Source organism: Ochotona curzoniae, unplaced genomic scaffold, assembly GCF_017591425.1.
Source record: "Ochotona curzoniae isolate NIBS_2020 unplaced genomic scaffold, NIBS_Ocur_1.0 scaffold_4701, whole genome shotgun sequence".
NCBI classification, from domain to species: Eukaryota; Metazoa; Chordata; class Mammalia; order Lagomorpha; family Ochotonidae; genus Ochotona; species Ochotona curzoniae.
Genome location: NW_024467122.1, coordinates 33,834,219 through 33,850,118, shown reverse-complemented (window position 1 = coordinate 33,850,118; position 15,900 = coordinate 33,834,219). Strand labels below are relative to the sequence as shown.

The 15,900-nt window shown below is 38.0% G+C and overlaps 1 protein-coding gene across 2 annotated transcripts in view; it reads right to left on the bottom strand.

Moving 5' to 3' along the window:
• Positions 1-15,900, bottom strand: part of HEATR5A (HEAT repeat containing 5A) — an 85,364-nt gene that overhangs the window by 19,910 nt on the left and 49,554 nt on the right. For both annotated transcript variants that reach the window (XM_040968682.1, XM_040968681.1), the window contains 6 exons: positions 12,899-13,055; positions 10,097-10,276; positions 8,044-8,283; positions 5,783-5,964; positions 4,237-4,305; positions 1,569-1,748 (listed from right to left, as the gene is read on the bottom strand). In XM_040968682.1, coding sequence (XP_040824616.1) covers positions 1,569-1,748; positions 4,237-4,305; positions 5,783-5,964; positions 8,044-8,283; positions 10,097-10,276; positions 12,899-13,055 — 1,008 coding nt within the window. The remainder of the gene's footprint in view (positions 1-1,568; positions 1,749-4,236; positions 4,306-5,782; positions 5,965-8,043; positions 8,284-10,096; positions 10,277-12,898; positions 13,056-15,900) is intronic.

The following is a 15,900-nucleotide window of genomic DNA, read 5'->3' as shown; positions in this document are numbered from 1 at the left end:
TTATCTTTGAGCATATTTGAAATGTAATACAGTATCAAGAATGTAGATGTGTGAGAATACGCACACACCAAACTAGAGTAGAGGGGCTCCCACTGTAGCAGAGCATGTTAAGCTGTCACGTGTGATGCCAGAATCCAATACAAGAGCTGCCCCTGGAAAGGCCATGGAAGATAACCCAAGTGTTTGGGTCCCTGACACCCACAAGGGAGACCTGGGTGCAGGTCCCAGCTCCTGGCTTTAGGCTGGCCCAGCCCCGGCTGTTGCATAACCATTTGAAGAGTGAACCAGCAGATAGAATATTTCTCTCTGTCTCTGTTTCTCCATATTTCAAATAAATCTTTTTTTAAAAATGGCATATGAATCAAAATAGGCAAGGTCTGATAGCTGCTAATGCTCTGTGATAGATATATGTGTATTAATTATACCATTTTACCTTCTTTTGAATATGCCCAGTCATTTCAATAATAAATAGAAAATGATGTGGCTTTCCTGTTGTTTAGGATAATTAAACATTTCACAATACAATTTCTTTATTTGGGGAGAAGAACATGATTATTATTTAATATTCAAACTCATTCTAAAAACATTAAGAACACTAAAGTATGAGTTACAGAGTGGATAGAACACACAAGCAAACTCGTATTTCCATGAATTCAGATCTCAATAAAAGGTGATTTCCCTAAAATGTTTGGCTAATAACTGCTTCAGTTTAAATCAGTAGAAAAAAGACAACAGGAAAACTCTTCAGAAAGCTTGGGCAACATTTCTATTAACCTACAATTCAGTCTCAAGTTGGAAGTCTTTTGTTTACCTTAAAAATGGACTTACATAGGCTGGCAGTCTGGTGCAGGGGGCTAAGCTCCTACTTATAACACCAGCATCCCGTAGCAGAGTTTAGCCTTGACCTAGCTCCCTGCTAGCGCACCTGAGAAGGAACAGATGATGGCCCAGGAACTTGGGTCTCTGCCACCTACACAGGAGGCCCAAATAGAATTCTCAGTTCCTGGCTTCAACTTAGTCCAACTCTAACTACTGCAGCCATTTGGAGAGTGAACCAACAGATGGAAAACTCTTTCACTTTCCCTTCCTCACTCTGTGTCAACCTGACTTTCAAATAATATTTTTTAAAAGATTTATTTATTTTTATTATAAAGTCAGATATACAGAGAGAAGGAGACAAAAGAGGAGGATCTTCCATCTGTTGATTCACCCCCCCAGTGGCCCGCAACAGTTAAAGCTGAGTCCATCTGAAGCCAGAAGCCAGGAGCCTCTTCTGGTCTCCCATGTGGGTATAGAGTTCCAAGGCTTTGAGCCATTCTCTTACTGCTTTCCTAGGCCACAGCAGAGAACAGGATGGGAAGCAGGGATGCTGGGATACGAACAGCGCCCAAATGGGATCCCAGTGCGTGCAAAGGCAAGAACTTTAGCCACTAGGCTACTGTGCTGGGTCCTCAAGTGATAAATTTCTTAAATGGATTTATCTGTATTTTAAAGTTAATTTCAACTTATGGCCTAAGGTGTTTATTGACAAATTCCTAAATCCCACTTATAAATTAAGAAATACTAACCTCTGCCCAAGCTTTCAGCACAGCTAAGATCTCCATGGTAGAAGCACTTTCATTGTAGAAGTGACTTAGAGCTTCTTTTCCAGCCTGTATTTTGGTTAATGATGAAACAAGCAACTGGTGAACTCTTCGGAGATCATTAAGGTCACTCACAACTCCACTTGCTATCCAGGCACTGCAAACCTGTTTTTAAAGAAAATTTAAAAAGTTATATTTAAAAAGTATGAGTACCTCCCTTTTGAGTTTTGCATAGCTCACCCATTTCTCAGGACTCCAGTCACTGAAACCATCTTACTATCAAGAAATTCAACAGAAAGTGGCTGTTATTGGTCATTAGAAGGCAGCAGTTTAAAAGGGCAAGAAGTCAAACCAGGAAAACAGCATAACTAAGTATAAAACATTAAGTATAAGCACGACTAAGTCTATAAAATTTTAGATATTTTATTAATATGGAGAGAGAAATGAAGCCATTACATCATAACCTAAATGCATAAACAAACATCTGAAATAAATCTACTTCTCCTCATTACTTGAAAAAAAAAATTGTTCATGGGGTAGTTATTTGGTGTGGTAGTTAAGGTGGTACTCTGGCAAGGCCAGCGTTGTGCTATATAGCAGGTGGGACTTTCCTGTGATGGTGGCATCCCATATGTATGCCATTTTGATTTGTGGCTGCTCTACTTTCAATCTGGCTCCCTGCTAATGCACCTGCGGAAGCCCAAGTACTTAGGGTCTTGCACCTCTACAGGAGACTCAGATAAAGTGCCAGGTTCCTGACTTCAGTCTGCTTCAGTTCTGGCCATTCCAGTCATTTGAGAAATGAGCCAGCAGCAGATGAAGATTCTCTCTAGCTCTCCTTCTTTCTTTACAACTCTTTCAAATAAATCTTAAATAAATAAATGAGGGTGCCACTTGGGATGCCCACCACTCTCGATTCATTTCCTGCCAATATGCACCCTGGCAGGAAGGACTCAACTACTTGGGTACCTGCTGCTCACATAGGACACCAGGATGCATTCCTGGCTGCTGGATTTGGTATGGTCTACTTCACCAGTTGTGGACATTTGTGAATATCTGTACAGTGAACCAATGGATGAGAGATCTCTTTAAAAAAAAAAATAAAAAGTCTCTCTCTTAAAAAAAAAAACATGACTATCAATGTTTGGGTTAACACTGGAATAAAATCCTAATCTTGTTTATTTCAAGTCAGAGCTTACATAATTAAAAGACTTACAGCACTACACATTTAAAATTTCATTGGAGGTTTTTATTTGAGAGGCAGAAACAGAAACAGAAACGGAACTGTGGTCTGTTGGTTCACTCCACACATGCTTACAACAGCTGGCCAGAGCCAGGGGCTGGGAACTCAATCCAGATCTCCTACATGCATGGCAGAATCCAGTTATCTGAGGCATCACCACTGCTTCTCATATCTGCATTAACAGCACACTGAAACTAGGGGCCAAAGCCAGGTGCTACAACGTGGCATATGGAAATTCTACCCCGCACCTTAACTGCCAGGCTAAATGTCTACTTCCAAGTGAACATTTTGATTATCTGGAAGACAATGTAGTTTACATTTTAAAATGAAACATTACAAATAATTTGGCAATATACTAAGTTTACTCAGTTATTAGGAACAATCTAGTTTTTCCAGATGCCATATTTTTCTTTCCCTAGGAAAAAAATTTCTTATTTAGGTACAAATGGTCCATAACTTAATGATGGTTCAACTTAACAACAGTATAAAAGTGATATACACTTGCTACAAAATATACTCTGAATTTATTCCTGGGCAAGTGATATGTCATATTAGTTCCTCTTATGATGGTGGGAGGGCAGCAAAGTTCCCAATCAGTTATGTGATCACAATACCGTGTAAGGCAGTGTGTTGTTCTGATGCTCAATAGGTTTGATGTGTTAATTGTACCTTCAGCGGAAGACTTCAAGTGACTTATACAACATGGTAAATCAGATACTCAAACAGAACGCTTAACATCATTAAATGTTGAAGGCACTTAACTATTTCCAACAGAAAACTGATTAAAAGAAAGTGGAAAGAACTGATTAAAGTTTGTTTTTCCATAATGTTTACAGTTAACTGATTCACATGAGTTCCTGCTTTTATTCAGACCTTAGCCCATGAAGGTCTGTCTGAATTTGACAGGCTACTCAAAGAAAAGCCACTGCAATGCTCAACTTCCTTCAAAATAACAATTCTCAACTGTCCTGAAACACTTTTTACTCTATACCATACACAAAAATCTAAAACATAGATTGTTCTTGAGACTAGGAAAACACACACTTAGGTTTCCTGCTGGTGAGAGTTTAAAATGCTAAAATCCAAAGTATACCCTTTAATCCATCAATTCACTTTTGAAGGATTTAACTCACCTATTTGTATCTAGTGGCGTGAGCTATACATAAGGTCATCTATGGTAGCACTATTTGTGAGAGCAAAAGATGAGGAAAAAAGTCCCATGATTATCAGTATGGACTGTTTGAATTGACAATGACATATCCATACATTAGCTTGCCTTGTAGAGAATGAAAAGGAAAGGTGCAAGCTGAGACAGATGGGAAGAAATCATTAAGAATCTTGATGCTAACTATTACCTGCAGAACTACTTCCCCAGATGATTTTTGGAAGTTCATCTTTTTAACCACTCACCTGGCATGCTTTGGCAGTGACATCAGGTGGTGTCTCTGCAGTGAAGGCTGGTCTGAGTGCTGCTCCTACCTGGCAAGAAATTATGACATGAAACATCAGTATATGAGACTGTAACAAGTTCTCTCTTGAACAGTATTTTTAAATCGCTTGCTTATAAGAGTTAGCATGGATGTGTGCTCTCTGACTGCCTGTTATCTTCACTGGTTTTCAGATAGTGACCTCCCAGGTTTTCCTGGAGGACACCAGTTCCCCCTGCACCTCTCAGTCAGTGTAGTTGATCTGGAGACAGCAGCATTGCCTGGCTCCGGGGATGCATACTACAATAGCATAAATTCTCAAGACTTTTGACCGAGAGTTCTGAGAAACAAAGTCTTTCCTAGGGGCTGAGTTCTAGCAGAGCTATCTTGATTTCATGGGAGAGAAAAACTGAGGCTATCACCTACGTAGATGAAAGCAGAGTCAACTAAGAGATTCTAGACCCCAAATTTTCTTTTGTTTAAGTAAGTCTTAAGTTTAATATCTAATGCTTAGAACTCCAAAGTACTAACTGTATAACATAGCTCCTATATTTGATAGTCTGCGTAACTTCAATTGATTCATTCTCCCTAGACACACACTGTTGTTACCTGTTGAAAGCTGCTAACTAAATTGGTGAACTGCTCTGGTCTCCCTAAATGCTAATCTAAATCATAGTAATGAAGATTGCTAGAGGATTATAAGGCAGGTGAAGTTTTTGCTCCAAACACAATTAGTTAGAAAGACTACAGAGCCAGTAAAAGAAATCTGAATCCTTTCCTAAGCATGGGGGGAGGTGGGAAGAGGGTTATAAATAATATTCTATTCTAGGAGTAATGATCTGAAGATAAAACTTTCACGTGGCCTAAGTAGAATATTTAGCAGTGACTTAGTGTTATGTTACTTATTAAGATATTTTCAAAAGAATTTCATTACCAAAGTATCAAGGAAATTTTAATTGTGAAAATTAACACTTGAATTCATACAAGATTTGTTTTATATACCACTTTGCTTTTCTTTGAAGCTTTATAAAGAATTAGCTGTAAAATTTCCTCTTCAAACATATACATTTTATCTACTGATTATTCTAGTGACATGTTAGCAGAGGTTATATACTCAACTATGAATTAAGAGATGACATGTCAGTTTCAAGGACTTTTTATCCAGGTGTTTAATAATAAAACTCTTTTTTTTTTTTTTTTATTGGAAAGGCGGATATACAGAGAGAAGAGACAGAGAGGAAGATCTTCCGTCCCATGATTCACTCCCCAAGTGAGCGCAACGGCCGATACTATGCCGATCTGAAGCCAGGAGCCTCTTCTGGGTCTCCCACGCAGGTGCAGGGTCCCAAAGCTTTGGGCCGTCCTCGACTACTTTCCCGGGCCACAGGCAGGGAGCTGGAAGGGAAGCGGGGCTGCCGGGATTAGAACTGGCGCCCATATGGGATCCCGGGAATGCAAGGTGAGGACCTTAACCATTTGTGCCACCGTGCCGGGCCCAATAATAAAATTGTATAACAGAAAGTGCTTACATTGGCTTGATACTGTTCCAGGATCACATGACCTGGAAACTCTGGTTCAGGAACACTTGCAAATCGCCGAATAACAACTAACAGTGTTTCAAGGCCAGAAAGACGGAGCTGGTCGCTGTGATCTGTGGCCGCCATAAAAGCCATTCGAATCAAGTCAGCAAGATGGAGCACCAAAAAGTCATCTACAAGATCCAAAGTGTATTATCAGGAAAAAGAATGTGCTGGAACTAAGACTTAGGTTAAGTGATAATTTCTTTAATTTAAGTGACCCAGGCTTACTATTCCCGATTCCACGTAACTGTTTTATTATACTGTTTAATACAGATATTAAAGCTAGATTTAATGTATACTGTAAGTATACCCAAATTTAGCCCAAACCAAATAACTACACATAGCTACTCAAACACCAGAGGCAGAAATAGCATCTTTTAAAAGAGTATGAAGGGTATGCTCAAAAGAAACCTTGACCAGACTTCCTGATAAAAGCACATCAGCTGAAACTTAGTAGACTTTGGGTTTTGATAAATTAGGCAGTAATTTATTCTCTTTTGTCAAGTTGCAGGTAGAAGACTTAATATTGCTTTTGAAAAAAGTTTCATGTGGCTCTTCTTCTCCTTCCTTTCCCCAACCCCCAGTTAATTTACTTGAAAACCAGAATTACACAAAGAAAGAGAGAGATCTTTGAAATGATGGCCATGGTCAGGACTGGGATGGGCTGAAGCCAGGAACCTGGAACTTCATTTGAGACTGCCATGTGAGTTGCAGGGCACACAGGCCATTTTCTGATGCTTTCCTAGGTGTGTTAGCAGAGAGCTGAAGTAAGTGGAGCTACCAGGACTCTAAGTGGCACCCATATGAGATGACAACAGGTGACAGTTTAACCCACTGCATCACACAATGTTGGCTCTTCATGTGAGTCTTTATATGGGCTAGACTATCATATTTTTGTATGTCTTCTTAAACACACAAATGTCAAAAATATAAAAGACACTTCTGGCTATAGAAATGACAGTTGAGAACTCTTCATTCCTATAAGCCAGTCAGTATAAAATTTTGTCGGGCAGCATTGTGTTGTACTGGCTAAAGCTGTTGCTCTGACCCTAGCATCCCATAGGGGGCATGAGTTTGTGTCCCAGTTGTTGCATTTATAATCTCACTCTCTATTGACGTGCCTGGAACAGCAGCAGCAGATGGCCTAAGTGTTTAGGATGAACTTTTAGGCTCCAAGCTTCAGCCTTTTCCAAGCCCACCTGCTGCAGCCATGGGGACAGATGGCAGATGTCTGTCCTTTTCTGTTAAACTATGCCTTTGAAATAAGTCAATTAAATCTTTTTAAAAAAAGTTCTTCTGAATGAAAACTATTCTGGGAACAGATGCTAGAAAATCACTTAACAATGTTCAGTAATAAAACAATTAGGGGGTACAAATAATCGTTTTGAATATATGTGTGTGTGTGAACTTGAGAGTAAATATTCAAATGTATTAGAATTAACTATATAGAGATCAATCAGAAGAATAACAGAGCTATAGTTCACAGTAAAGAATTGACATATCTTAGTTAATGTCAACTATAATGTGAACCTAGGATTCATTAGTATTTATAGAATACTAATTTTATACTTGTTAAGGTTCTAGGAGATAACTAATTCAGACCAGCAGTACCAATATTCTATTTTGGAAAGGCAGAATTTACAGAGAGAAGGACAGGCAGAGTGAAAGATCTTCTATCTGCTGGTTCACTACCTAAGTGGCCGCAACAGTCAGAACTGAGACAATCCAGAGCCAGGGACTTTTAGGTCTCGCAAGCAGGTACAGGGTTTCAAGGCTTTGAGCCATCCTCTATTCTTTTCCCAGGCCACAAACAGGGAGCTGGATAGGAAGTAGAGCAGTCAGGACATGAACCAGCATCTGTATGGGATCCTGGCACATGCAAGGCAAGGATTTAGCCATTAGGCTATCTGTCTGGGCCCAAAGAATTATTTCTAAGGCATTTACAGATGATTATTGTATCTCTGAGCATATGTTCTTGAGTAAATTTAAAAAATAACAATAAGCCACACATGTACACCTATAGGTAAGAAATAATAAAACTGAATAGTAAGGATTAAAAACAGTGTTACAATTAGGCTTCCTTTACACTAAGATAGGTTCAAATGTTTTGTAGGCAACATCTATTACACCAAGATAACTGATAAGCAGAAGCTTCATAAAAGTTTCAATTCAGAAAACTGTTGGCATTTTCATTATATGATGCCACTTACTTCTTGAATCCCTTTTTTTCATTTCTTGTGCCAAAATAATGTCAAAATGTGCATTGTCGGCTTTCTCGCACTGGCTAATTATCTTACAGACACACTCAGCAGCAAAGACTCTCGTAGCCCATCGGGGGTTGGTAAAAGGGTGGGACTTTTCATCACTCCTGGTGGTCAGGACTGAGCCGTCATCCCCCTTATCTCCTTCTTCCTCTTGCATCATGTCCACAGACGTTATAGTAGTAAAATCTTTTATCAATGCAAAATACATGTTATAATTATTTAGAAGATGCATTTATGAAAGAACATAAAAAATATCATATGCAAACCAGAATTACTGCTGAACTAGCACACATTTTCTTAAAACAAACAAAACAAAACAAAAAAGAGTTTATCCTACTGGGCGATAATGCTTACCCCATGATACCTCTTTTTAATACCACCAAATGATTAGTTATAATACCACAAATAGCAGTACTGTCTAAAGGGACTACTCTAAAAATTCTAGGTCAAAATGACAAAGTCATTAAATTATATCCAATATGAAAAACTAAGATCTAAACAGAAGGATGGTCAGGACCCCCTGTGCATAGTTGGCAATCCTTAAAGAAGCTCAAAATTCTCTAGTAGGCAATGGAAGGAAAATATGCAAGGCCAAAATGTTCAAAGAATAGATCTTAATTACTGGAGGTGAAGAGCCCAGTAAGAATAAAATAGACATAAAAGAACACTAAAAATTTCAGCAATTATGTGGGTGACCCAAGTAGCATCTTAACAGTTTAGTCAAATATCTGCCACTACTATCTCAAGTTAATATTAACCATAGAGAAACTGGTTTGTTGAAAATCTATCTTTGGTGAGTTTTCCATTTAATTGATTTGAAGCAATACTTCAGATTATTTGTTATATTTATGAAAAGAAATAATTGGGCCAGTAGGAATCAGGTCATACTTTTTAGAGCATAAACATCAATTTTCTTTTTTAGTTGAATTTTACTAGAAAGCCATCCATCAAAATAAAACAGTCAAGTTTAAGTCTTACATTTTCATGACTAAACAACAATAACAAAAAAATTGACTGATTAATTAATAAGAATTAGACATTAGAAGTATTTTCTTTCTTTTTTTTTTAAGATTTATTTATTTTTATTAGAAAGTCAAATTTTATACAAAGAAGGAGAGACAGAAGGAAAGATCCTCCATCCACTGGTTCAACTCCCCAAGTACTCGCAATGGCCGGAGCTGAGTCAATCCAAAGCCAGGAGCCAGGAGCTTCTTCTGGGTCTGTCAAGTGGGTACAGGGTCCCAAGTCCTTGGTCCGTCCTCCACTGCCCTCCCAGGCCACAAGCAGGGAGCTAGATATGGGAAGTGGAGCAGCTGGGACATGAACTGGTACCCACATGGGATCCTGGCATATACAAGGCGAGGACTTCAGCCACTAGGCTACTGCGCCGTTCCCATGTGAGAATACTTTTAAAGTTTGTCAAATTACGGAACTAAAAGATAAATTTATTTTGGTGCAAAAACATTTTGAAACCCATGCAATTTTTTCATGATATGTAATTTCCACAAAATTTTGAAGACCTTCACAAAATCTTCATTTGCTTATTTATTTGACAGGCAGACACATAATGAGAGAGAGAGAGAGAGAGAGAAAGAGACATAGCCATCTGCCCCACTTCCTAAATGTCCCAAGCAGCTGGGCTGAGCCAGGCCAAAGTCAGCAGTCTGGAATGCAACCTGTCTCTCCCATGAGAGTGGCAGGTTACTAATTACCTGAGCCATCACCTACAGCCTACCAGAGTGTACACTAGCTGAAAGCAGAACAGGAAGCCAATGAAAATGGAGGAACTCCAACACCTGGTCAAAGGTGTCCCAAGCAGCATAAATGCTATGCCAAATGTGTATCGCAGAATCTTTATGTAAAGAAAGTAACATAGCAACATCCACACAAGTATAATCCAAATATTCATACAGGACTGAAGAACTGTCATTGCAAGACATGGTTTATATAGCTTTTGGTTTCAGCTTTATTATTTCAGTTTGTTATTACCAGTACTTACCAGCTGAGGCAGCGAGTACATCTTTACAAAGCTTTAACCAAAGGGAGAGTTTTTCCACGGCCATGGACGTGAGCATATGATGTAAAGTCTCTTTGATAACATGGCATAACCTCTGATCTGTTTCTTTGTCTAATAAGGACAATAATGCCCCTTCAAGGCCCAATTCTCTGATGTTGGCGTCTGACAAGAAGAAAATCACTGATCTAAGTAATACAGAAAACAAAACTGCCAGATGAGAAGCTCACACACCCCACGGCTGCTCAAATATTCCGTATCACTTTATTTCAAAGAACTACCTAAAATATTTTATTTTAATCTACTAAGACCCATTTAGTTTACACTGAAAGTTTGGGTTTATATATGATCTTGAATAGCTATTCTTAGGTAAGATCACTGAAAGGTAAATCTTTTTTTTTTTTTAATTATTTATTTTCATTGGGAAGTCAGATATACAGACAGGAACATCTTCTGTCCGCTGATTCATTCCTCACGTGGTCGCAACAGCCAGAGTCGAGCCGATCTGAAGCCAGAGGCTTCCTCTGGGTCTCCCACATGGGAGCGGGGTCCCAAGGCTTTGGTCTGTCCTCAATTGCTTGCCGAGGCCACAAGCAGGGAGTTGGATGGGAGGCGGGGCTGCCAGGACTAGAACCAGTGCCCATACAGGATCTTGGCACATGCAAGGCGAGGACTCCAGCCACTAGGCTATCATGCTGGGCCCGAAAGGAAGGTCTTTGTTAATGACTATCAACCTGTCTTCTTAAGTTGAAGTTGCTATACAAATATGTTTGGTATTGTAAATTTTGTTAAATATTTATTTTTCATTAAGACTGATTTATTTATTTGAAAAACAAAGGTATATATAGAGAAGGAAAGGGGGCGGAGAGAGAAGACAGAAGGGGATAGGAGGGGAAAGATATTGAAGCAGCTGATACCGAGGCAGCAGTTTAATCTGATAAGCCACAATGCCAGTCCCTATCCAATGTTTCCTGGTATGATTATTTAAATTCTTATCAAAAGTGAATTTCAAATAAACATAATTAAGTGTTTATGATTCTGGTAAAAAAAAAGACTTTAAATTTATTATGAGAATTGTATGGAGAATATTTAATTATTACACCTAGGCTATTGTAAACTACTGATTCAGTACTCATTTTGTTAATATTTAATTAGCAGTCACTATACAATATTCTCATTGTAAAATAATAACACATTTTAAAGGACATATATAAACCTTGATCTAGCATTTGCTCCTTTAATTTATGAAAATGCCCAAAGAAGCAAATAATTGCTGTCTTAGAGAATTAACTAATTTAGAATATATGATACCATTTAGGGTTTAATGATTCTGCCATTGAAGAACCATCTAAAGAACAGAAAGAAGTGGTAGGAATGTTTCAGAGGTTGACAAAGACATAACAGCTAATGCCATGTGTGACTCCTACTGGATCCTAGATTTGGGTGGGGTGTTGAGGTAGAAAAAGTCATGAAGGTCATTCTTCAAATAATTGGAGAAATCTGTCTGAGGATGATAAAGGCTGAGACATGAAATCAATGCTGATCTTCCTAGGTGCAGAAATATAGCATGTACTCATATAGCCGACTGTCCTTGGGAAACGCAAGGTGAAGTGTGTAGGGGTGAACTGTCATTGTGTCTGCAGCCTACTTTGAGATCGTTTAGTAAAAGGAATGTCTGTGGGTGTGAGTGTGATTGTGTGTGCATACATGCATCAGCACGTGGAGAGATACATTTATAATGAATATCACCAAGATATTAAGCAGACGCATCTGTGTAACCACTGCATAGGTCTTTCAATCTCTCTATGTATTTGAAAAATTATAAAGTGTTTGAAAGGAATTATATAAGGATAATTCTTCAGGATAATTTTGCTCACATAGCTAGAAACATGTGCCACTATGTTTACACCACAAAAAGCTAAAGCAATAGATGTGAGGTTCATTCTGGGGAGACTATATTATACTGTCAGAACGCAAAAACTTCTCTGGTTGAAAGAAGCAGTGCAATAAGAGCTTTGAAATGAATTCTGCAGCCTATTGATGATTACTATGCCAGGCCAGCAATGCTGATTAATCCAAGTCAGAGCAAAAGTTCTAACAAAATTGTAATTTAAACAGCACAGATTACTAACAGCAAAAACATATTATAAATCTGAAAGCTTTATGGTATTCAAGTATAAGATACTTGTGTTACTTTTTGGGAGACTAATACTTTCTTTGCATTTATATGCATATTTAGGTGACACAAATCAGTTTTAAAATAAAGGGATATAGACAAACTTTTAACTTTAGCTCTAAAAGTTGAAAAACAGCATAAAACTCTTAAATTAGGACTCATGCATAATACATTGTGCTAAAATGAGATTTGGGGTGAAAGGAGACAGGTATGATTAATTACTTAAAGGATAAATCCAATTTCAGTTGAGTGCTGTGAAAAAATTGTTCTATATAAGTGCCTCTAAAATTGTAGTAGTAATATAGGAAGTATTATAATACAAATTGTAAAAGCAAGGTTCTTACTTGACTTTCAGATTTCGGGTTTATTAGGTCAGGATGGGGTCCCAAAATTTTGTGTTTTGAGAAACTTTCAGATCAGGGGAATGTTGCTGGTGTGGGAAATCTTAGTTTGAGAACCATAACCTTAAGCCAGGAACATCACTAACCAGAACGACAGTAATCGTTAACAAATGTTTCTTACAATAGATTTAACATATATTATATATTAACATTTAAATTTTGTGCAAATGTAAATTCTAAGATCAAAACAATCATTTGAACTGGACATACTTTTACAAAAAGAATCACCTGGAGTACATTCTTCTTTGCTGTCCTTAGCAAACATAGCAGCATGTTCTGAAACTTCAGCTGCTTCTCTTTGCACAAGCTGACGTAAACAAGCCAGTACTGCTCTTCTCAGTAACAAGTAGGGACTACAAAGATTCACCTGAAAAATAGCATGAAAGAGTTGCAATTCGTGATGATAATCTGCAGGTCTACCACTATTCACTGGACCACACCTCCTGATCCTATCTAGCCCATCCCTGTACTGGACACAACTTATTAAATACACAGAAACTTCTTGAAACTATGCTAGTATGCACTTCTGAGTATATGATTTGTAACAGCTTATGGATTAATATGTTTACTAAATTATGCACTGTTCATAAACAAATCAAAAAAGCCTCTTGAAAATGTTAAGAAAAACAACATATAAAGGTAAAAAAAATTGTGAAGGAATATATACAATTGAAAGCATTTGTTTGTGCTCATGAAACTGTATTCCCAATTCCCTACACAGAAATCTGTGGGAAACCATATAAAGAATATAACATAGTAGACAAAATGGAGGGTCTGGAGCAAACTGCCTCATTTTGGGTCGTAGATCTATCAGTTATGAGCTGTGTGGCCTTGAGTAAATTATTTAATCTTTCTTTGCCTTAGTTTCCTCATCTGTAATATGACCTTTTCTCACAGGAATGTTGTAAAATGAAGGCAAAGTAACGTGCAAAGTGCTTACCACAGTAACTGGGCAAACATTAAATGCTCAATCAATATTAGTTACTATTAATGTAATTTCTAACAGTGGAATTTTATTCAGATGACATGGAGTAAAAAAATGCATTTTACAAATAAAGGCCGAAAGAACTTTACCAGAAAGCATTCACCAAAACTCTATAAAGACAAGTATTACAGAACAGCACATTTCACAGTTGCCAAATATACTTAGAGAAATCTGTACATGAAGACACCAGAGGAAACTTCTGTAACTCTTATCTACCTATGGCCAATGACAGACCTGTTAATGTCCCTCAAATGATCAATCACAAGTCAAGGAACTCTGCATACAAATTTGTACTGAGTGATTTCTTAAGTAAAATAAAATGTATAATTTTAAATGTACTTTGTTGTAACTATGAAAGTAGAGATCAGTTTGCAGTGGTCTTCAACAATAAATGTGTTCTTTTTTTCATGGTTTTTTATTTATTTTAAAGATTTTTTATTTGAAAGAGTGACAGAGACAGATTGAGGGAGGAGTCAGGGAAAGGGAGAAGAGATCAGATCATCTGTTTACTGGCTCAAGCCCCAGGATGGTTGCAACCAGCAGTACTGGGCTGGGCTGAAGCCAGGAGCTTCCTCCAGGTCTCCTACACAGGTAGCAGGGGCGCAGGAACTTGGGTCATCTTTCACTGATTTTGCCAGGCCAAGAACAGGGAGCTGGATACCATGGGGAGCAGCTGGACTCCAGGCACCCATATGGGAAGCAGGCTTCACGGGCTATGGCTTTACCCACAATGTCACGATGCCAATTCCAATATGTATCTTATGATTGTGACTTTCAAACAAAATTTGAGAAGTAATAGAATTTTAAAAATAGTGATCTTTGGATTTGGTGGATATGGGAAATACAAGCAATTTTGGTTTAAACATCAGAGACCAAATTTTGAGGAAAATAAAAAGTGGAACAATTAATTTCAATATATAAAAACACATTCAGGGCTCAGTGGCGTGGCCTAGCGGCTAAAGTCCTCGCCTTGAACGCACCGGGATCCCATATGAGCGCCGGTTCTAATCCTGGCAGCTCCACTTCCCATCCAGCTTCCAGCTTGTGGCCTGGGAAAGCAGTCGAGGACGGCCCAAAGCTTTGGGATCCTGCACCCATGTGGGAAACCGGGAAGAAGTTCCTGGCTCCTGGCTTTGGATTGGCATAGCATCGGCCGTTGTGCTCACTTGGGGAGTGAATCATTGGACAGAAGATCTTCCTCTCTGTCTCTCCTCCTCTCTGTATATCTGACTTTACAATAAATAAACAAATCTTAAAAAATAAACAAAAAAAACACATTGAAAAAACTGAATCCCCAATTTTATTAGAAGTCAAAAACATAAGATGTTTGTGAATATATATATCATCAGTGACTCATAGGGATAGAATATGGTATTAAAACGTGATCTACTATACCCTCTTCACACAGAATCATGAACTCAAAAGTGGAAGGACAGGAATGGCATTCCAGAAATGTCTCAAGGTAAGTCATACTTAGGAAGTCTGTTGTTAAAACGAGTACACAGGTTAACAGAGAAGATAAACATAAGACTAAGTTGTACTCATGCTCAAGATAACTTATGTATCCAATAACAATGACAAAAGCACACCACAAGACATTGTAAAGAAAAGTTAATAAACCTACTAGTTATTTCAATGGGAGTTTCATAAGCAATGTAATCAAGACGGTGCAGCATTTATTCAGGCTGGTCAAATAATTTTTTAGAAAAAGCATGCTTAAAAACTCTTGACTTGATTTGCAGAAAAAAAGTGAAGATTGTCAACAAAGCAAAATGGGAGGTTTAATATCTCCATGTCATTCTCCAGCATTTGCACCAGAAAAAGCAACACTAGGTTAAGGTAAGCAAAGAAAGCAGGCAAAATATGGAAACTCAAAAATGTGGTTCCAATTCCTTTCTGAATTGATCATATTAAATCAAAATTATGTAAATCTTAAAAAGTGCGGTAGCTGGAGAAAGTTAAGAAGGATTTATTTATTTTTTGCTTTAAACAAACACCATAAAACATGCTATGCATACTGGACTTTGCATTAATGAACAGCATAAACAAAGAGATGCAGATTAAAAAAAAAAAACTACAACCAAAAACAACACAAAAGAACAGCACTGCAAACCTCAAAAAAAAAAAAAAAATTAGGAATCAAGGGTCAGGGACCTACCAACACAGAATTATCCAACAAGATTTCCTGCACAAAAACAAATGACAGACCGGTCATGACAGAACCAAA